The sequence below is a fragment of the Ischnura elegans genome, assembly GCF_921293095.1.
Source record: "Ischnura elegans chromosome 13 unlocalized genomic scaffold, ioIscEleg1.1 SUPER_13_unloc_1, whole genome shotgun sequence".
NCBI lineage: Eukaryota > Metazoa > Arthropoda > Insecta > Odonata > Coenagrionidae > Ischnura > Ischnura elegans.
The window spans coordinates 6,398,630-6,422,502 of record NW_025791657.1 but is presented as its reverse complement, the minus strand read 5'-3'; the positions used below and the strand labels follow the sequence as shown (position 1 = coordinate 6,422,502).

At 38.6% G+C, this 23,873-nt stretch overlaps 2 protein-coding genes across 2 annotated transcripts; both read left to right on the top strand.

Annotated features, from left to right (window-relative positions):
- Positions 1-10,882, top strand: LOC124172534 (zinc finger protein 883-like). The gene is made up of 3 exons (XM_046551980.1): positions 1-156; positions 5,501-5,573; positions 8,733-10,882. The coding sequence occupies exons 1-3, from the start codon at positions 1-3 to the stop codon at positions 10,583-10,585; spliced, it is 2,082 nt and encodes a 693-aa protein (XP_046407936.1). The 3' UTR covers positions 10,586-10,882.
- A 5,608-nt stretch (positions 10,883-16,490) lies between these two features.
- Positions 16,491-19,483, top strand: LOC124172393. The gene is made up of 6 exons (XM_046551847.1): positions 16,491-16,771; positions 16,898-17,275; positions 17,385-17,461; positions 17,547-17,757; positions 18,952-19,081; positions 19,278-19,483. The coding sequence occupies exons 1-6, from the start codon at positions 16,549-16,551 to the stop codon at positions 19,339-19,341; spliced, it is 1,083 nt and encodes a 360-aa protein (XP_046407803.1). The 5' UTR covers positions 16,491-16,548; the 3' UTR covers positions 19,342-19,483.
- The last annotated feature ends 4,390 nt before the right edge of the window (positions 19,484-23,873 follow it).

Sequence of the window (23,873 nt, the reverse complement as noted above, 5' to 3'; positions counted from 1 at the left end):
ATGCTGATTTTGGACTCTATGCTGGCACAGGCCTCAACATCTTCCCAAGGTGAAGAGGTGGATGCTGAAGGCACAACAGCCATTGTTATAGACCTTGACACTCTGCTGGTTTTGACCAAGAAAGAACTACCTCCCAGGGAGACTGATGCCACTGAGGTATGCATGAAATTTTCAGTCAATTAAATTAATGGATGAAAGTGATGTTTGGGAGAAATCCTGAATTTCAAGTACTGTAAACTCGGGCACTTGAGCTCAGGTTTTGAAACCTTAACAAATTGAAGTACTTCAACGCTTCGAAATAGGCAAATTTTAAAGTCAAATAAAAATTTAGAACGTAGGTTTCCGTGGCGATGGTTTGATCTCTGCATTTCTTCAGGGTTTTTTTTTTTCGTGTCAGCAGTTTGGTTGGCAACAGTGTTGCTGGCTATCCTGCCAGCATCTTGAGGTTGAAGGGCCTGAAGACCTGAAGACACTGGCAGGATAGCCAGTGAAACTGTTGTCAACCAAAGAGCTGGCACGAAAAAAAACCCTGAAGAAATGCAGAGATAAAGTAAAAATTATAATTTCAATGAAAATTTTTACAAAACTAACTGAATAAGAATGAAAGATATTTCAGAAATTCAGAAAACCTGAGAAAAAATTATCCTGCATAAAGGATTTTTCTAATAATTACCATTCAATAAAGTTGTGTTTATGCAATGCTTGGGATTCATGGGTTAAATAAATGGATTAAAGTGATGTTTGGGGAAATCCTGAATTTTTAGTACTGTAAACACGGGCACTTGAGCCCAAATTGTGAGAACTTCATTATTATTTTCAAAAATGGCCAAAATATATTGTAAACCATGCCCCTTGGCATGGTTCATGGGTAACTTTAAATCAGCATTCACAAGGTAAGGAGGATTGATTGAATATCGTGTGTTATTATGTGTGTATGTTTGTGCGTAGTGAATATTGAATGGAGTGTTGAGTGTTTCCACCTCCCACCTTGGTTGCCCGCCTCACTGATCTCGACTGATTCACGTATAAGATGCAGATGGTATTCTTTCATCTTCGCGAATACCCATGTAGCGTTAAACATTATTTCTTACTCAACAATTTCCAAAAACAACCACCAACATTAATAAAGGAAGCTGTGAAAATCTTCATACGAAACTTAACCATTATTTTCAAAAATAGGCACAATGTATTGTAACCGATGCTGCTTGGCATAGTTCTTGGGTAACTTAAAATAAGCGTTCACAAGGCAAGGAGAACTGATTCAATATCGTGTGAAAATATCTGTGTGTATACAATTATGATTGAGTGGAGTGCTGAGTGTTTCCCCCTCCCACCACGATTCCCCGCTTTCCCAATTTTGGGGTTTTTCCGTGATGTGTACGTGACCAGGGAAAGGTCCACATTTTTCCCAATCCTCTCCCCGCAAACAACACCTGTGAAAAGCGAATAGAGGGTGACACTACCTGCATCCATTCCTTCTACAAAATGAGAACATGCTTTGGCAATCCCCCCTCCCCGTGGTGAGGATTCTATGAAAACACGCTTCTTCCTTAGTTCCCCCAGTTGCCCCGACCTCAGAAAACTAACACTCTCTGTTTAGTGAAATACGGACAAATTTCAGCTTGAGGAGAAATATCAACCACGGCTTAGTGATGCAGCCGAAGGCTATGCCAGACAGCTGGAGGTGTGTTGCCTGTCAGATGGAGGAGAGGTAGAAAGAGAAGGGAATCGTGGAGGTTAGACTGTGAGGTGAAGAGTGGCGAAGAAGAGGAAATAGGAGAACTGAATGGTAGATATCCCGGACCAAGAGAAATAATGTCAACTCACGACGACTTGAATTAAATATTCTCTCACCCCATGGTGAATGAAGACGCTGCAGGAGCCATCCCAGTACATGACGGAGAGCTGATAAGTCAAACTGTTATCGCATATGACCTCCCCCAGCTAAAAAGATTCATCAAGAAATCCCCTTTATAATCAGGAATGGAAGAACTAACTCCGAAGAAGACCCCTTGCCCCGCAATATTTGTACCTAGCATTTTGTTTATTATTTTGGCCCACCCTTTTTCCCCAGAAAGGAGTGTATGTTTTAGTATTTAGGCAGGGTTCCCACTCAACAGTGAAAACCTTAAAACCGTGAATAAGCCGTGAATTTCGTCCACCGTGAAAAAACCTGGAAAAAGTCGTGAATTTCGCCATGAAACATTAAAAATATCTCAATATTGATAATAATACTACGATTGACTGATCAAATTCGATATTTTAATCTTGTTTCATGGTCAGGCACGCGCAGACTCTTAGTCTACGCATTTCTCTGCATACCAATATTCGAAGTGTAGTAATTGGTCCGTACAATATGACGACACATTGACCGATGTTTTCCAATTTAATCTGTCTGTTATTTTGTCTAAGCGTTTCAATTTCAGTGAAAGCTTGGGATGGACTTGTATTCGAAAAAGGACGAATGAAAAAATTTGGATTTCAAATGGACCCAGAGTGAACCATTTACGAAACTTATCTGATTTGAAACTCGAAGTTCGGTTCCCACACAAAATTAGGGCACATGCCATATGCTTCGAAATATGAGTTTGCCATTGGAATTTTACTTTAGGAAACATTTCTACGGCAAATAGGCTTTCATTTTATGGCAATTGCTCTCAATAGACTACGCTCACCTCGTTTGAATTTATGTGAATAATAAAGTAAAAGTGAAAATAACGTGTTTCAGCAGGTATTTATTTTGTCTTAGTATATTAAAACCAAGTTCATTATACAGTGGAACCCCGATCTATCGTTTCCGCATTGATCGTTTTCCAGCATCCATCGTTCGCCGTTCCTGGTCCCATATAAAGTTCCATAAAGACAATGTAATTTTTTCCCGCATCCAACGTTCTCCGAAGTATCGTTTTCCTGCATTGATCGTTTGAAGAATGCGCCCCGTCGTATAATTTTCCCGCACCTACCGTTTGACGAAAATGAGACCAAGTGTTTACCACGTGTCATTTGAGGCTAATAAATACAGACACCCCCAGGAGATTTACCATAAGGAGAATTACCATACCAGAGAATTACCATAAGGAGAAGCTGAGTAACGTGGGATAGTTACATTAGCGCATTTTCCAAGATCCGCTATCCCACTCCACTCAGAACTCGCCTCCCCCCTCTGAAGCTTTCCTCTTCTCCGAAATAAAAAAAGGTCTCAGCTCGCGCAGGGATCGTATTACTAAAACCTTAGCTTCGAAAAAATATCAAGTTACACGAGAACAATAGAAACGTGTTTCGCGCCCCCCCTTTTCTCAAGCACTAACCTTTTTCAGCCTACCTGCTTCAAAGCTCCCAGTTTTGGGAGGTCAACTGCTGCATGAATCACCTACTAGCCCGAAAGGTGTCTAACAATGAATTTCGGCAATTAACATTATACTTTTATTAGATTAAAATATTTGAAAAGTGCACGTAATTCATAAAAGAATGACACCAAACACGACGTATTTCTAACGTTATTTAAGCATTTAAAACAAAAAATAGTGGGATAAATACAATGATGATTTCTGGCGAAACTCGATGTCCTCGTAGATGAGCTTCTCGGCAGTTAATGTGGCATTTTTCCTAAAACGGGATATCAGGTTATTATCAGTTATCAATTTACGAGTTATACTGTAAATCTCAGTTGTAATAGTTACTGAGGAAGGGTTATCTTATCAAAATATTTGGTTTCTCCCTACTAACAATCCGAATTCATCTACTCATCTGGCGCTACGATAATTAGAAAAGAATGTATAAGCTTCCCTCTCTTTAAAACAAAAAATTTCATGGCGCAGTCATATGTATATGCTTCATCCTCTGCAGTACGTTCTGCGTAAGACTTACGCGATAGCATCAGTTGCGAACTTCACCTTGCACGAGTGGTCCCGTACTTTCCAGGGTGGGTTGACTTTAAACTAGCGAGTGTTTTTCATGTGGGTTTAATAAAGTTAGGGTTAATTTTTTTAGTTTTATTTTTATCCGTCTTCGGACCATCACCCTTCCTAAAAAACAAGTGAGTGCTTTAAAAGTTGGACTGAAAATAATTGAATATGAAGAAAAGCATCCGGGATAGAAGCGCATGAATATTGGAGAACACCTTGGGCTGTCCTCTAGCAGATAACGGTAGGGGTGGGGGTAGAGCGAGCTATCAGGTGAAAACAAGAAGTGGGATGAAGCCGAGGCTCAGGCGGGCGTGCCGCTGACGATTAACGCAACAATGTTCACGCATTACACATGGCCTAAATTACATGAAAAATATATTTATTAGACAGGAACATTACAAATAATTAACTTTTTTTGGCCTATATGATCCATCTCACAATCAATCACTGCGCCGGCGATAGCGGTTGTGTTGGGCATAACATGCATATTGTTTTCGTGAATACGTGTACTGGAAATGGCGTTTCATGGATTTTTACATCAGAGAGAAATCCATAATAGCAGGGTAAATTCCGAGTGGAGAGCAAACATTGTTAGTGAGGTGGCGTGTTCCTTTAGGATATTTGTAAGAGATATTATTCGAATCAACAATATGACCTAACTGTCTCGATAAAGTACTAGTATTCCTGTGATTGGCTAAAATCTTCTTTGAATCCTGTGACAAATATCATAATTACGCGCCCAAATCCTGCGTTTCCTGGGACATAGGCAACATATCGAAACATTCCCGCATCGATTGATTCCGCATTCATCTATTTTTTTCACCCATCCCCCGAAAAACAATGGAACGAGGATCCACTGTAATGATATGAAATTGATTTATTGATTTATTAATTTCTATAAACAGTTTTAATAAATATTTTCCGAGATCTCTGTAAGATTGAGTAAGGAAAATTTGGTTGTTGTACGGTAATAACAACGTGCGCCAAAAACAACCTCTCGGCGAGGAATTAGAAAAGGACTTCCGGTGTTCATTCAGAAGAAGGTCCTAAGGGCATTTGCATATGAAAGGAGGTTATGGTATTCGGCGTCCAGGCAAGAGCGCGGTTGGGTTTGGCATTTAGTTGGCCCTGAATTTTCCAAACGTTGACGTCATAACAGATATCACTTTTCATTGCTGCATTTTCATTATATGTCTCGTACGTATGGCGCATGTCGTGTACGCTAATTTTTTTAGGTAATTTAGGCCGGCGATTTTCCTTTTGCTGACTTATAAATGAACCATGAATTTGACGACATTGAGACCGTGAAAAACTGAAAAAAAAAACGTGAAAACCTAAAAAAAAAAATCGTAAAAACTTGGGAAAAAACTTGGATAACCTGGAAAAACCGTACATTTCATTCTTTAGGTAGAGTGGGATCACTGTTAGGACAGTTAATTATTGGAGAGCGTTAAGGATTAGTGTTGGTGTTGTCACTTCATTTGTTTTTGTATTCACACCAGAGATTCACAAGAGTTTAAGATTTTTGTTTTACTTTTTTAGAATTTTTGAGATGTCATTTGGTGTGAGTGCATCTGAAATCTGCTTACTTTCAGCCTACTGTTACGGAGAATGGAGAGCTGGTTCAGAATCTAACAATGTCTATGGAGTCTATGACAGAGGCGGATGGTGAGTGATCTTCAGTGTTTGAAAATGACTCTTCACAGAAAATACTTGTCATTAATTATGACAAGGGAATATTAAAAAACGGGAACTCAGAATTCAATCAAATTTTCAATTTGAATTTTTATCGTACCATATTTCTACACTCTATTTTACAAAAGCTGGTTTTTTGTCAATATTTCTGTTAAGTTCACTGAAAATTTTATTTTTACATGTTGCTGACCCCGGGTCCTTGGCATGACAATTGGGTACTTAAACCACTGGACTAATGCTCACCCTTTGCAGAGTGCTCTTATACCTGAATATATTTGACCTGTACGTTTTAAATGCATTTCAGTTTAAACTATTTGGTTATACAACCCCATATGGGGGCTGATTCAAGGACAGCTCCCAATGGACCATGTATAACAAAAGAAAATTCGATTGAAATCTGAGACCCGGTTTTTGGACACTTCCCTTGTTAAGGATGGAGCACCTGTATTTTTCATCCATCTATACTTCCTTTAGTTTATGATTTATAGTTCTACTTGAGAATATAATCAGGTCGGCAAATGTCTGGTAAAATTTTCATCATGCTTCAGTGACATTAATCGATATATTTTATCATATGCATTCATATGGGAATTCCAGTGTACTTTCTGAACAATTTTGTCTTTAAGACTTGGTAATAGAAAAAAAATCCCAATAAATCACTTGTAAGGAATACTAAGCATATGAATCCAGTTGTGTGCCATGGCAAATTTTGGCGTCCATAGACAAAATTGACGTGGAATTTGTTGAAATGAGCTCAAGTGTTTTTTTTTCAATTTTGAAATGATGGTAAAATTTTGCTTTGATAAACACCTCAACCAACTCTATGTTTTGTGCTCTTGTTAACTGTGCTTAATTAGGCCTAATAGTTGTTCATGGTAAGAGAGAGATAAAGAAAAAAACCTTTTTAGCTGAAAATAGGCTTGACTCAATTTCAATACCTTGTGTGCAGCAGTTGTAGTTCTGCAGAGTAATGACAGTGGGGGGCCAGTCCCTGCTTACTTATTCTCGTTGGCTAAGATTTCAAGGTTATAGCTTCATCCAAATTGTTAAAGGTTGTACAGCAAAGTACATGGTATCACCCTATTTGAGGGTGGATATGAGAAGTTTGAATTAATTGGATGTTAATTTAACTTATAACTGTTGAGTTTATTTTTTATTATGATGTTCTAGTGGTATTTTCTACATTTCTTCACATTTTAATTACTTTGAGTTTTGTGGAAATTCACTCTGGACTTATTCCAAATTCAAATATTATTGTGATGATTGCTTAGAAAAATAGATAAATTATTAAAGATATTAAGGGAAGAGTGAGGAACTTGGAAAATGGATACATGTGAACAACTTGGATAACAGGTAGCTTTGCCAATTTTCAGGTTTTTCATGTGAAGTCTCAATCCACAAAGTGAGAAAATGAAATAGATATTCTTAAAGACTTACTCAAGAACCATGAGTCATGCTTCATAGCGATTGCTTGCCAGACTTAATCCATGGTGAATTCAACCCTTAATACAGGGTCAGCCACTGAAACCAGACGATTGTAGATGGTTGTAAGATGGAGTTGGGTAGTAGTGTGGGGGGAGGCTACTGACATGTTACAAAATGTGCTGTCTGCTATTTCAGTGCATCTTTGCATGCAAAGCCTTTTATCAAAATGTTAGATGCATTCTGCAAACACGACAATCCTTTTCTCATTTTAAAATTCTGCATAACTGATGTGTTCTGATGGTTTTTGATACCTATCCATCCTGAACCATCCAGGCACTCAATCTATAACTGGCAGAAAGAGATATTAGCGGCAATGTGAGGGCACATTCAAAGAGAGACTTAGAACCCTTTCCACTCTTCTCATTTGGGGTGTACTTTCACTGAAGCCATAAAATAAAATTTCGGATCCTGATCCCATGCCTTCCGCAAATTTGGATCCAATGTATCTGATGAAGGGCAATAGCTGCGGATATTTGGATACGTGGCATCCCATCTTACCATCCCAATATAATATATATAATGACCTAGGTATGTGATCATTAATACCCCATGCCTTTATACTTGAAATAATTTTATAAATAATGCAGGGTGTAGTGGTTGCGAAAGTTTCTTTAGAATAGAAATGTGTCTCTCAGACAATATCATATTCATTTCCTGCTGTTAGTGTTCTTGTTTACGCACTGCAAATATTTCTTTTTAATACATGTTGTCCTTGAAGGTAAGTTCTTATAATATGCCGTATTATTACCCATTTATCTTTCTCTCAACGATTTATTAAGATGGCAATGATTTTTTGTTAGCTTCAATTACCTTTTGACCCACGTAGTTCCTGTCCATTATTATTTTGCATATTTTTAGCCTTGCATTGCAAGGAAGTATTTGCGTTTAATAATGGTGATATTTGTTTCAGTTCAACATTATGTGTGTGCATTGCATTTGTAAATTCAGTATAAGATTACTTCTGTGCATGAAAAAGTGCATTGAGATGTTTTCTGGAGTAGATATTTGAGGTTAGTATTGTTAGTCCTCTCGGGCTCGATCGGGCAAATTTGGCAGAAATTTGGGAAAGGAAAGACCAGAGATTTTGGAAAAGTAATGTTTATTCCTCGTTACGTTGCACTTCCATCGTGACCGCCCACCCGAGTTCCCCTCTGCTCCTCCTTCACCTTGCTTTTATCCCCAGTCAGCCGTTTGTCGCAATTCGGCAAACGGCGTTGCATTTGCATTCCTCCGGGAAAGGTGGATGGCACAAAGGGTGGGGAGGGGGCGTCTGTGCGAGGGAGGGGGAGCCGTTGCTGCAATTCGGAAATCGGACTTCGTTGCACATTCCTCTAGTGTGCGGAAAGGAAAAAGGTAGGTGGGGCAAGAAGGGAGGGAGGTGACGAGGCATGAATGCTGACATGGGGACTTACAGTATTCATTATTTTGCTCAATGTCTCGGTGGAGCAGTGCCGCTCAATTTGTGAAGAAATGTATTGAAACCACCGTAAAAAATTAACTGACACCTTGTTATGTGTATAGCATTTAACGGAAGAATCGGTTAAAGTAGCTACCTTGGTATCTGTCTACAGGCTATTATAAATTAGTTCAACGAATCGTAGGTTTCATGCCTGACCTTACCTTTTTTTATTTGAAATTCTTTTCTAGAGTCCCCAGCTTCTGAACGAGCCTCAGCCTTGTTTGCAGTCCTTGAACCAAAGATAAGAGCATCATATTCAAGGAAAGGAAAGAAGGTGATTGATAAAGACATTAAAAAATGTGATACCTTACTTGCTGATAAAATAACGTTGTGCTCAAATCCTAATGATGGACGGTTACATTCGAAATCTGGATATGCATCTAAAATCAGAGAGGATAGAGGAGAAGTGACTATTGCAGGGAAGAGAGGTTGTTGTAATAATGCAGAAACCATCAAGTTTTTCAGGAGCACTGAGAATGGGAAGAATGGTACTGAGGCAGCCATACGGGAAAACAAAGTGAAAAGTACTTGCATGATTAAAAATCCCGGGAAGCGTACCTGTTCAAGGAAAAAATCTTATCATTGTTTCTACTGCAGGGATGCATTCAATGCCAAATATGATCTCATTAAGCACCTCGAGATTCACTTCGGTTCTGGCAATTTAGATATTGATTCAAATTTGTCAATCGGAAAAGATTCGTCGCTCAAAACCTTGGTTTCTAGAAGAGAAATTAACACTTCTTGTCAGCCCATCTCCTCCGAGAGTTTAAATCATCTGATGTGTAAAAGCCAAGGGGTGAGAAAAAAAGGAAATTGGCTTATTGAGGATAACTTCGGAGGAACAAGGGAGAATAAAAATGTGGGGGAAGTGGGGAGAAGCTTCACTGTAGATGGGAAATCATGCACAGTTGTTCCACTCACAGCAAAGACATCTTATTCATCCAGTAAATGTGAAAAGTCTTTCTCTGCAAAAAGCAGCGTTGTCCGTCACACTCATACTCGCACGAAGATAAAAACTTATCCGTGCGGTGAATGTGATAAGTCTTTCTCTCAAAAGAGTCACCTTGTCTGTCACATGCGGATTCATACAAAGGAGAATCCTTATTCTTGCAATGTGTGCGAAAAGTCATTTAACATAAGGAGCAACCTTGTCAGTCACATTAGGACTCATACGAAGGAGAAACCTTATTCTTGCAATGAATGTGATAAGTCTTTCTCTCAAAAGAGTCACCTAGTCCGTCACATTCGGACTCATACGAAGGAAAAACCTTATCCTTGCAATGAATGTGATAAGTCCTTCTGTCAAAAGAGTACCCTTGTCTGTCACATGCAAATTCATACAAAGGAGAATCCTTATGCTTGCAATGAATGTGAAAAGTCTTTCTCTCAAAAGAGTCACCTTGTCCGTCACATTCGGACTCATACGAAGGAGAAACTTTATTCTTGCAATGAATGTGATAAGTCTTTCTCTCGAAAGGACAACCTTGTCATTCACATTCGGACTCATTGGAAGGAGAAACCTTATTCTTGCAATGAATGTGATAAGTCCTTCTCTCAAAACAGTCACCTTGTCTGTCACATGCGGATTCATACAAGGGAGAATCCTTATTCTTGCAATGTGTGCGAAAAGTCTTTTAACATAAGGAGCAACCTTGTCAGTCACATTAGGACTCATACGAAGGAGAAACCTTATTCTTGCAAGGAATGTGATAAGTCTTTCTCTCAAAAGAGTCACCTTGTATGTCACATGCGGATTCATACAAAGGAGAAACCTTATTCTTGCAATGTATGTGATAAGTCTTTCTCTCAAAAGGTCACCCTTCTCCGTCACATGCGGACTCATACGAAGGAGAAACCTTATTCTTGCAATGAATGTGATAAGTCTTTCTCTCAAAAGAGTCACCTTGTATGTCACATGCGGATTCATACAAAGGAGAAACCTTATTTTTGCAATGTATGTGATAAGTCTTTCTCTCATAAGATTTCCCTTCACATTCACATTCGGACTCATACGAAGGAGAAACCTTCTTCTTGCGATTAATTTGAATAGTCTTTCTCTCAAAATAGTCACCTTGTTCTTCACATTCCGACTCATATGAAGGAGAAACCATGTTCGTGCAGTGAATGTGGAAAGTCTTACGTCACTAAACGAAACCTTGTCCTACTCACGCGGGTGCATCGAAAAGAAGCCTTATTCTTGCAATGAATGTGGAAAGACTTTCCCTTAATAGATACACCTTTTCTTTCATTTGCAAGCACACAGGGCTAAGTTTTAGTTGACTAGGCATTAGTAATTGTTAGCAATCAAGGTAAATAAATCTTATTATTACAAGAACTGCTTGAATGAAAAAAAATAATGCCATAATGTTGAAAATTATGTAATAATATTCAATTAGGTCTCTAACCTAATTTAATAAATGTTCAAGTTATTTTGCTGTGCGATATTTTCAAGGAGTAAATAATTTATTCCTTTATTTTTAACTGCTATTTTTTTACTGGTAAAAAAATATTTACATTTGAATGTAAGCCATGCATTGCAACACTTACGATAAATCTGCAGGCACTTTGTCCAAAGTATAATTTTCATTGTTTTGTCAATGTTAATTGTGCGATTGATCAATGTTCAATTGTCTGATCGATGTTAGTTGATGTAGTGCTTCTATGTAATCTATATGCAAATATCAAGTAAATAATAATGCAGGATTGATGGAGAGAGTACTAAGCTGAGTGACTGGTCTGTTTAATTTGTTTATTTACCCGCATGAATGATTACGTCAATATTGTGTTTTAGTTTGAGTCCTGCACCACAATCACCATGCAATTCTTTGTACAAATGACAGTTATATTTCCTCTTGAAAACATTGCTAGCCATAGTTAAGCCTTAAACGATCAATCAAGGAATTTCTTTCCCAGGTGAATGGCCATATATTTCCTTGTAACTGTGTCCCGTTGATTGGCACGAAAAAACTTCCTTGCTGTGTATGAATAGTTTTTAAAAATGTAATTGGTCGTATTTGACGCGTGGTTTTGCGTGTGGAGATACATCAATTGAGATTATTTTATCATGGACAAAATATTTCCCGTAAAAATAGTGGTGAATATGCATATTTTTATTGCAGGGAAAGAAAAGCCCCGGTTTTCCAAGTCCGCTAAGGCATTGCTATCATGTATTTATATTGGGAGCGAAGTCATTAAAATTTAATCATACAACATGTCTCACTGACATTCTGGTTTTACCTTTTCAATAATTGATGTCAACTTCAACAAAAAGATTGAAGTGGAAGGAATTTCTTCGGCATTTACTTTTGTGTTTTACAACATAAAATTCTTGAGCTCTCTTCACATTACTAGTTTTAGTAATTGTACTTAATATATCGCATTTTCCATCATACTTAAGTCTTATAGTATTTATAATTTTTGAGTGAATTATTTAGATAAATTATTATTTCAACGCTGCGGTAATGATTCTATGCACTTAAAGGGCAGTTAGTATATGCCCATGCATTGCATGAAAGAAATTAGGTTGCTGTGAATTTTGCGTTATCAATGATGAGATTTCATGTTGACTCGATTTTTAGTGAATTTTTGCCATGTGAATGAATAATTGAAATAAAGTTACGAAACGGAAATATAGCTCGGATCTTCAGCTTCTGTAGACACTAATATTGAAAAAGTGTCCTGACAAACAGCAAAACAATGGTTATACATACGACTTAGCAACAGCCTTGGGCAGATAACGTTTTCCTTACCAGTCCACATATTAGCCAGGAGCAGTTGAGTATTGGCTGGGCAATTAACAATTTCAAAAATTTGTGTTATTGTAGTGCTTTAAACACTGCAGTTTTATTGCTGGTGATGCACCTTACGACTCTTTGATATGTGCTGTGTTGTTTACTGGCCGAGTCATGTTTTCATCCACAGCACCCCCTAAATTTTTCATTGTGTTTTGCCTCGCCTGATTCTATAGGTGCCATAGTAAATCAGGATTCATGTGGAAGGTACGTTCTTCCTTTTTAACTGTGTCACCTGAGTTTTTTAGGGTTAAGTTGAAGCTTCATGGGGGTAATCAAGTCTTCGACTTAGTCCAGGTGTTCTGGGATTCAGTCCACATCTGTGATTTGGTTGAAGGACATGCGACAATGGAGATGTGTTCATTGTGGAGGCTAAATGTTTATCCAAGTAGATTATAAATGAAGACGTTTAGATTAGATTGCAACAGATGTAGATTGGGGACTGGATTTATCGTTGTGGATCATGGAATGTGATAGGGTGTACGTAAAAACGTAAATGGTTTACGGGTAAGAATGGCAGTCGATCTGAAAGTTAACATTGGGTGATTATGATGAAATGAATTGGAATAGGAGAGGCGTTTACAAATGAATAACTTTCAACAGCCTCAGAGAATTAAAAAATTAATTTAAATTTCTTATCTGGATTTGATGTATACTTACTGCGTCTTCTTCAAGTTATATTTCAAGGGCAACAATCATGTAAATTGCATTTTCAGGCATGTTATTTTTTTAAAATTTTTTCCTTAAATACCCGTTTCCAAAGCATATTTCCCCAAACATATTTCACCGCTTTTTGATATTGATATATTGTAATTTATCAGCAAGCCCAGGAGTTTACCAGAATTGTATAACCATTTGATCTAATATTGATATGATTAAACCGTGAGCCTGAGTGATTGTTGACCCACTGTTTTCGCAATGAATAATGGGTTACTTGAATCACAAAGTAATCGTGTCTTTTATTCACTTTGTATGAATCAATCGCGAATGTCTCATTACAAGTGTGAATTTCAGGAGACCCTAGTACACATATATCCCTTAGCCGCGAATTATTATTGTTTAATTTTTATTGTTCCGTTGGGAGTAATTGCGTAGGTTTTTATCCCAGCGATGAGTGTACATCCACACTCATCTCTGGTATCGAGCGATCCATTTATTTTTATTTTATTTGCACGTTATACGATATTTTGCGATCATTCTTTCAATTCAAGCCTATTTCGGATCGTAGTGCATTGATAGTTGAAATTTCAGCTCTGCAGAGCGGAAAAATAACAGTTGCGTAAACTATTTCACTCCACTAATTTACTCTACATTCCTTACCCGTAAGATTTTACGATTTCTTTGTCGAAGTTAATAAAATAAAAATTTACCGACAATACGCCACTCAGGAGCCTCTTGTTTCAGATGGCTCGTATTCAGGTGAGTAACCGTTATTAGCTGAAAAGATGGTTTATCAATCGCGTATCCAGAATTTATTTCTATGGCGGGAGTTACAAGGGTCTGACAGGTAAGCGGTTAGCTCGTACTTGAGCTTAAGAACAATCCCAGGCGAAATGGAAACGTTAAGGAAGTGCTGCGGAAGCGTCGGATGGAGTGTTCTGGAAGTAGCGGGCAAGTGTTGCGGAAGTGCGGAAGGGAAGCAGATTATGGCCCACTTGGAACGCCTCCGGAATCGCTTAGGAAGTGTCCATTCGACACCTGACGCTGCCACATTGCAGAAAAAGATTTCCGCAAGAAAAATAAAACTTGAATTGTAAATCATGGAAATACTAATTAACAGTAGGTTTTTGTAAAATGAAAGGTAGAAACAATTTATGAAAATAACCTGCGTCCAAGAATCGAACCTTAGATCCCAGGTCCGGGTTCGAGTCGGATTCGGTGACCTGTCTATTGCTCTTAGGTAGTGATGTGGTTCTCCTAAGGTATTATACCAGCTGCGACCCTCGCTGGCGGCGGTGGGACTCGGGAAATCTACGGCGGCATATCTATCCTCTTCACTTCCATAAACTGCACTGTGTAAAGCCGCAGCTGTTTTTGTGCACTCCCATGATAACAATTAAAATGCTCCCACAACACTCAACCGCTACTTCCACTCCCGCAATACTTCATCGACGCTCCCGTTTCTCGTGGGTTGTTTGTGAATTCTCTCAAGTACAACTTCAACTGTGTTGTTTACCCTTTCCATCTTACTTTATTAATTACAAATAAGCAATCCTTTGAGCGAAGTCCTATGACCAAAATAGCGAAGCCGAAGAGTCGAGAGACGGGGACTGCTCAGAAAGCGTCCAGGAAGTGTTTCAACCACGAAGTGGTGAGGAAGCCTTCGGTAAGCGAAGGGTCGACAGTCAAGTAGTGTTGAGGAAGTGTCCCAGATAGCATACTAAACTTGCTGCTGGCTTGCCACAAACTTGTCAGGGCAAAGTTGCAAGTTTTCAGCAAGCTTGTCATGAGAAGCCTGCGCATTTGCTGCAAGCTTGAATCACCTCCTAGTTACGCTTTTTCTAACTTGCTGCAAACTTGTCGCATCACAGCTGCTACAAACTTCTCAAATCATGTAGATGAGGTTTTCTTGTTACTATGATAATTCTATGATATACCATGAACAAAGTTTTTTTTAAACAAGGTCCTTATTTGCATTTCAACTGGGCAAATTAGAAAATTTTGCATTAGTACAATTACAACAATTACCATCTGGCAAAACTTCTTTACCACAATATTACAAAACCTCTTTGGATCGAAACTACCCAAGTTGAAAACCATTTTAAGTGAGTGCATACACTTAACAACCTTGTTCTCCTTTGGTAGATGGAAAATCAATAAGTCGATGATTTTGGACATTCATTCATATGATATTTAAAAATGGAGAAAAAGGGACGTCATCATAACAGCACTCTCAAGAACTGTTATACTTGACCCATAGTAAATTTTTTCACCACCTAAGTACTGAAAGCTATCGATACTTGGTTCATTTTCACTTTCAGAAAAGCTTTCTGAAAAGCTATAATTGTCCGAGAAATTGTTAGTGCCTTCAGAGCTAGAGTCCTCATCGTCACCAGAAATTTCACTCGACTCTTTTCTCTCCAAGGGTATACCTTTAAATGGAAACAAATACATCAATGGAAGTTACTCCAGTGCACACAAATAAGTTCATCAAATGGAGCAAACAAGACAACATGACTGATGAAATTTAAATTCTATTTGAGATTTATACTTTTCGAGAATTTTATTTTACCCACCTGGAGTTTGATGTGCACTGCATTCTGATGTACTGGATGCCATCTCATCTGAATCACAACCTAAGAATAATAGAGACAATATGGAAGATTAAGTTGCGAAGATGTCGAAATGAGTTATTATTAGGGGTCGAAAAAAATTTCAATCAAGTACGACCATAATCCAAACATTGAAAAGAATTCCTAGCTCTGAGAAAAACAATTCCTTGAACCCGAGGCACATATAAATCATAATGTATTCACATTAATTCATACCATTGTTGTCGTTTAAATTAAAGTAATCCGGTTCTGAAGGAGCCTTCTCAGTTGCAGGGCTTCCAACTTCCTTTTTGCGCCTTTCCTTAGTATCATTTTCTATCGGCACATTACTTAGGTAATTTCGAAGTGCGCCATCAATTATCCTCCTACGTCTCCATTTCGTTGTCCTAGAATTTTTAGAGTACGGCCCTTTCGGCATTTTTTAATCGTTAGTACTAAACGCAAATACGCACTGAAAAGGAATTTCTACGACCTTTGGTGTCTGGGCTACGTAGATACCTACCACCACGGGTATTATAATTCCCACCACAACCGAACTACCCAACTGCGTATAATGAGTCATACGAACATTAAATTTTTATAATATTAACAATACATGATGGTTAAATATCATTAAAATTAAGCATACAGTGACAACTTAAGTTATTTATTCACTCATTTTTCCATTATGTAATATTACTTATAATACAACTTGATCCACAAGGACTTCCGTTGATTTCGCTCCATGTGCTTCCGTTACTGACGTCATAGACTACGCCAATTCCTGATCACGGCATACTCGGGAACAGTACGGTAGCAGCCATAGAACGAAGTAGTTCAGCATTTTCGGTGTGACTGAAGAGAGAACTTGGGTAAGTTAAACCTAATCAGTTACTGTTTGACGGTTTGAGTCAATTCGAGAGGCTTCCAATTCATATCATCGTTATTTTTCTCAGTGCAAGATGAATCTGATGCCAGAGGATTCCGACGACTCCATGTGCAGCGTCTCTTCCCGGAGCGTACGAGAGTTGAAGCAGAGGGCCTGCTTCTACTTTTACTCCGACGAGAGTACAGGGATTACAACGGATGTAGGATCCCTTATTAAAACGGAGGCAATAGTTGGAGGGGAGTACCAGGTGCTGTGGGATGGAGTGCCTGAGAAAGTGTTAACCATAGCAGTTGGTGGTAAGTTACAATTCTCTGAAAATTTTTAATGCCCAATATACCTATCAGTAGTTTGTTTTCACGATACCCTCGTGTAACAGCGAGATATGCCGTGTTTATGTACGAACTGTTATTAACCTGTTTCAGGAAAACTTTTGGAGATAAAAGAATCCCAGGAAGAATTTGAGAAGCCTCTCAATAAAAGTAATTCGTCCCCGAAAGAGGCGGTCGAGAAGCTTGTGGGCAAGGCGGAGGAAGGGGCGAAAGGCGGGAAGAGGAGGGCGATGAAATGTAAGAATTCTGCGCCCGCCGTAAATTTTCCTGAGAACAGGGACCCCATTTCCAATGCCATTGGCATTGCCCTCGGAGAGGAAGATCCCCAAGACTTCCACTTCCCGGCTTCTGCAGGCGCAGCTCCTGTGCCAGTGCCTTTGGAAAGTGGCGTGATAAAAGACGGGAATATCCTGATTGAGTTGGATGGCCTACCCTCTAGGGTTTCAATTGACTCGGAGTTGGCGAATGCAGGTGTCGTTGTGTTTAGGAAAAAAAATCTGGAATACCTTAAACGTATAACGGGTAGAATCTCGTTATTTGATCCATGCATCGCTAAAAATAAGCATCCGTTCATTTCCAGTTGACGACATGGAAAGGAGGGACATTTTGCTAAGACATGCAAGAAAATATTTGAAAAACACCCCTTCGGATCACTCGGTAAGCCACCTTTCAGCGTAGTATTTATCTCGAGATTTTCAAACGTTACAAAGTTCAACACTTAATGCCTCTTTCATTATTTCAGGTTTTGCTGCACCCTGGCTTCCATATATACATTAAAAAAGGTGATAAAATTGGGGCGCTCAGCAATGGGACGACCCCGAAAAGGTTACAGGAGGAGTTGCTGATGAGGCTATTTGGGAGGGAGTATATTAGATGCCACTCTGCTAAGGGCCAGAGAGTATCCAAAGGAGGGAATCCTGCAGCATGCAGAGCCACAATGGACGCTATTGATGGTAATTACTATGGTGGTAACTTTGAGAGTGTTATACTTACATAGATTAACAATGCTTTCTTATGCTTTGGGTCATTCCATGTCAGTTCATCCAGGCATGATACCCACCGACTCGGATTTTGATGAAACTTGCCAATTTTCAACCTTCCATGCAGGAATGAAAGTGTAAAATATTTCTTGGCTATCTCCAATAGTTTATTTCACGACCATTTGAAGTTTGGGTGAAACTGCAGTTTTTCAATAATAGCGGTCTCCAGAGGCACTTGCACCTCCACAGGTAAATAATTTGTCTCAGCCATAGTTTTCATCCGATTCTTATGAAAATTTGCAGGTTTACCATAGAGATCATGAGCATTCCAAAAATTAATTGAAAAATGTACCAAGGAATATTGAAAATTCTCTAAACTCATATGTTTCATAAGGTTTTAAAAAATTTTGCATCAAAAGCATGGTTCTATAAAACATCAAATTTTGACCTGAGTCAATATCTAAATCAAGTTAAATTAATTTTTCTAATATCCCTTAAGGTATGACCCACCACCTGTTAAAATGAAATTCATGGCTTTTTGCTCACTTTGTTGTTAAAAAAATATGCAAAAAAAACTCCCTCTTCACGACTCTGGTAGTCAGTTTTGAGTCCTTCAAGTGTGATGAAATGCGTTTGTTAACTGTTTTCTATATACAAGCAAATATTTACAACGTGCATCTAGTACATTATACGTTCAAAAATTAAAATATTTTTTATGTGCAGGTTGTTTTTCTCCCGATAAGAAAAATATATTTTTAAAATAGAATATTTTAAGGAATTCATAGCACTTACCCATCATTGCCGGGGAAAACTTGATTTTTGCTATATAAAACATATCAAAATACAGGATGCATGTCAATACAAGTTAACCTCATCAAACCTGGATGAACTGACATGGAATGACCCTTTGTGAATATTCCTGTGGCCTCAACAGTATTCTTTGTTTCTTTAGCTGTATAGCGATATGAAAGTGGAGCATAATAAGTAATTTGTCAAGTACTTTTAATTCAATGATGTAAAATGTTCTCTTTATATTTATACCTCTAAAAGTGTACTACAACATTGTTTCTGTGCTCACTATTAGTACCTACATAACTTGACTCAGCACAATTTACCATGGAGCATAGCAAGATTATACTAATTTGGAATTTTGATATTTCGTTACAGCTTATGTGAAGACGAAACTGAAAGGGGAGGTGGTGCCCAGGCTGTCAAAGACATTTAACAATTTGGCAAAAAATCTGAGGGTGAGCAGTGGTTACCAGGCGGGAAAATACCGATACACCTCACAGAAAAGGTAAAGCTTGTATCAATTATTTGATATGTATTACTGAAAGTGTAAATTTACTAAAATAAATTTTCATTCAGTGAACTCTTCTTTTAAGAAGTGTTTATCAGTTTGTATCCCCTTGAATGGAACATGACATATTTTCTGTGTCAATTGAATTTCCAATGCACTGCTGACTAACTATATCTCGTGTCTGTCATTTCAGGAAGCCTGTATTGGAAGGGTGTGATGAGAGCCACAGTGGAGGCACAAGGCGGGCGAACCGTTGACGGCAGTTTGGCAAAGTGGTAGGGGAGGGTGCCACTTTACAGAAAACCTCCGAAATGTTACACAATTATTTTATGTAAAATGAAACACCATATTGAATTTCATTGTAAGATTTTACTTTTTATAATAAATGATTTTATATCTGAATTGGCTTTCATGTCATTTGTATCCAATATCAAAACAGGGTTTAGATCATTCCCTTTTCCTGCTAGTTTTTTGGGTCTTCTTAAGAGTTAATCCATGGCCTTGGATGAAATTTAGTCAAACTTCCAGTCAGCTTCTTTGGGTTCATTGAAGTGTCAAAGAGGATTCTGTTGGACATAAATATCAGTCTGGCCAAATCTGCATCGCTGCTTCAGTGGATCTGATGAAGCCAGCTGGAATGTTGGTGATTTTTCGTAGAGTCATGGATAAAACGGAAGAAGACCCAAAGAAATCACTTAGACTGTACTGTGGTGACTGCACTCTGACTGTGCTGAGGCGACTGCACTCTGACTGTGCTGAGGCGACTGCACTCTGACTGTGCTGTGGCCACTGTACTCTGACTGTGCTGTGGCCACTGCACTCTGACTGTGCTGTGGTAACTGTACTTTACTGTACTATGGCAACTGTGCTGTATTGTTTCAATTAAGTGCAGTCTTAAGTGCATTCTCAGTCCAGATATTAAGTGCAGTTAGAGCATAGCTTTAGCTTGTTTAGAGTACAGATTTTTTTACCTGAGACGTAATGATGAGGATATTTCACATCCGAATTGGAAAATTAGCATCACTGTATTTAGAATTAAATAACAAACATTTTGAATATCCAAACTATCACTTTTTATCGAATATTAATTTTCCGTTTTTTTTGTTACTTTAGTGACTTGGTTTTCACGAATAATGTCGTACTATTTACAAGAATCATCACTGTTTAAGTGCGTCTATTAATTTTAATGTCAATATCAATTTGCAAACGAACGCAAAAGCGAGAAACGAGGAGCGAGAAATACGATGAGGCAGTTCAAGGTAGAAAAGTTGACGAGAGTCTTGTCGTCAGCGAAACCGAGAAATAAATGAATTAAAAAATGTAGATAATGGCATGTACAGTCAACTCCAAAAGTAAATGTGGGAAGCTCAGCCGCGCCACTCCTAGGACCCAGCTCGAACCACGTCAAATTCGCATGACAAACTTTCGGATGTTGGCACTGAATTTGAAAAAAGACGCGGTAAGAGGAGTTGGGGGTGGTTGGGGTGGAAGAGAAGTGGGATGAGGAAGCTACGAAACGCGAAAAGTCCTTTGGTTTGCGCCGTATAGTGCGAGTTGAATGGACACTACCTTTCCAGCTATTTTATCGGCGACAAAAATTCTTTCGTGGACTAAAAACATACGAGCGAGATCCCAGGCAGTACGATCGCAGCTGGCACGAGTGACGAAGCTAAGAGCGAGGTAGAGAGCCAGGAGGAGAGTACCGAGGCAGGAAAGGAGAAAGTTATCAGGAGAACAGTGTATCCAACGACATGAACCTGGTGTCGGCACCATTGCATTTTTTCCGTAGAGGCGTGTGGGACTCGGAAATAATCTTGCATAAAATTGTATTCACAACAAATTTCTCAATAGCTGTTGGTTAATCAAGAGTATTTTTTAATAAATAACTGCAAATTGTGCATTTCTACCGGCAGATATGTTTGTGACAGCACATAATATCAGTCAAACTACTCCATAGTAAAGTAAAACCGACAACTGATTTCTCAGGGTTGAGATATTAAAACTGAACTGCCGATAGTATTTTTATTAATTAATATCTTTAAAAAAATAATCAGGCTTTCAATGCATAGATTGCTTGGAAAGCAATAATAATATTCCCAACATGATCCGCCATAATTATGAATAATTCCAACTTCAAGAAACGTTTAGCAATGAAATACTTTTTTAGGATCCAAGTTCCCTAACCTGACCAAACACTGACAGGATGTTATGATCATAATGTAGCGCCGCGGCGCTAGATTGCCGGTTCGCGGAAGAAGGGTTGGCAAGTGAAATAAAACGCCTTCCAAGCCCAAGCAAGGCCGCTTTACTCTCTTTCATCATAGGGTTTTTCTCGGACTATGTCCCTATATGACTTATGGAGGATCCCACATCTGTAAACGCTTAAGGTGTCAAGTTAATTCTCCCAGAGGATTATGCCATAAGGATCTCCCCAATCACTCCAATATACTTGGTGTCTGGTCACTAAGATACTAGCACACTTACCGGTGCTGACTTGGCGCATAACATCTTGGCCAGTAAAAACTCGCTTCCAATTCCCATCCCACTGACAGAGTGATAGAGCATCGATTCCGATTAAATATATTTATGGCGCACATCAAGCTGAATAAAATTCCTGAGCGTCTTTTTATTATCAATCTTATTATTCGAAACCATTGCGCTTCTTGCACGTCAAGCACTGTAGTAATCATTTGCATGAAAACATGAATAATTATAGTTCGCCAGAATAGAAAATAAATGGTTATTAGAAATTGTGAGTTGAGAGTTTTCCGTTTGTTTTGTCGAATTATTTAACCGATGATTTCCACCACAATACTTATCTATCAACGTAAAAACACCTGTCATTATTTAATGCAAAAACAAATTTAAATGTCCAGAAGCGAATTTGTGGCCTAAAACTACTATTTGTGGCTGCATGCAACCTAACAGCTAGATATCGCATCCGAATAGGTAAGAGTAATGCACTTAAAAGTTTGAGTCTCCCACCTAAAGGACGGTGAAATGCTGTGCTGGCTGTAAAATTCCTTGCGTTCAGTTCTCACATCCAAAGGATTAGTTAAGACCTATCACTCTTGATTGCGAATCCAAACCACCCCAGCCAAAAGATTTTTTGTTTCACGCCCCCGCCCATCGAGTTATTTCTTCTTAGCAGTCAGGAACTTTTAGTTGCAGCAAAAAATCCTTAAAATTCTCTCACCATTTCCATGACAATCAAACCCTACTCAAAAAATTTCTTATTGAAAACGAAATTCAAAAGTGAATTTTTGCTATGTGTATAACTAAGAAAACTAGACAATTGTTTGTGTAAGATTGGAGGGGTGAGATCCCTAATTAGAATTTCACGTTGTCTCTCATAGCGGAGGCGAGAGGTCATGAGGCGTCCAAAATCGTTTTATGCAGTATTTTAATAGCACCCTATCAGAAATGTTTTGAGAAATTATCTGGAGCTCGATGCAGGGATAAGTGACGCCTTTCTAAAAATGTTTGAGCTTAAATAGAATTAGTGGACTGAAATTCGAGTGTTGCGATGTTGCCCCGGAACACAACGCATCGGAAAATCGAGGGGCTCTCTAAGGCCTTTCTTTGTCACTCATGCCGGCTAAGATTGTACTGCCTGGGATCCCGCTCGTATGTTTTTAGTCCACGAAAGAATTTTTGTCGCCGATAAAATAGCTCGAAAGGTAGTGTCCATTCAACTCACACTATACGGCGCAAACCAAAGAACTTCTCGCAGTTCGTAGCTTCCTCATCCCACTTCTCTTCCACCCCAACCACCCCCAACTCCTCTTACCACGTCTTTTTTCAAATGCAGTGCCAACATCCGAAAGTTTGTCATGCGAATTTGACGTGGTTCGAGCTGGGTCCTAGGAGTGGCGCGGCTGATCTTCCCACATTTACTTTTGGAGTTGACTGTACACACGTTTAATCTAGCCCATAAGCCATTCCATGGGTTCTTTCCAAACTCGGTATACACTGTAGAGGGGCTCACCCTAAAGAACAAGGTATGCCTGAGATTACATAAAACAAAATGACGTCACAGTCCTGAGAATATGTCCGAATTGGTGTTTCAGTGCATCGTTAATTTTGCAAGTTTTAATGATTATTATCTCACTTAAAAAGTACCTCTCTATTCTCATGATCGGAATTTAGCCCAATTGAGGTTTAATTTTTTTAGATCACTTCCCATATAACGTGCCCATACTCTATTCAAGTAAATACAGCGAAGCTACTATATCAAATTAATATATTTTCTCTTTCCAACTTTGCTAACCTACTAAACTATAAACTAATTTAACTACTAACTAAATAACTGTGCTATTAGTCATCCATGCATTTAATTTAGCGGAAACTATAGGAAGACTGTAAGAAACTCGGAATGAATCTAAAAAAGGTCTAATTGTAAGTGATATATTGTGTAAACAAACCTTACGGCTATGTTTCATGGTTCATTTATTTGCTCAAACTGCTGCATGGAATCTCACACCCAGAAAATAGAACTTGTGCATCTTTTCGTACAGCAATCGGTACACATTTTGATGTAGAGTATCTTGAACCTGGCATATTTACCTGGAGGCATCTACTGACTATAGCTTTCATTTAGTGGAGTTGAATAAAAATAGCTTATCTGTATTTTTATTTAGTTCCTATCTCTATTTATAAGTTTGTATGTCTGTCTTCTTATAAGTGTCTGTATACTGTATATTTGTATTCATCCTTTACAGATGTTGCACTGAACCAGGACGCTACAGCCACCAATTGTAGTGTGGAAGTTACAGTGAAGAGTTGGCTG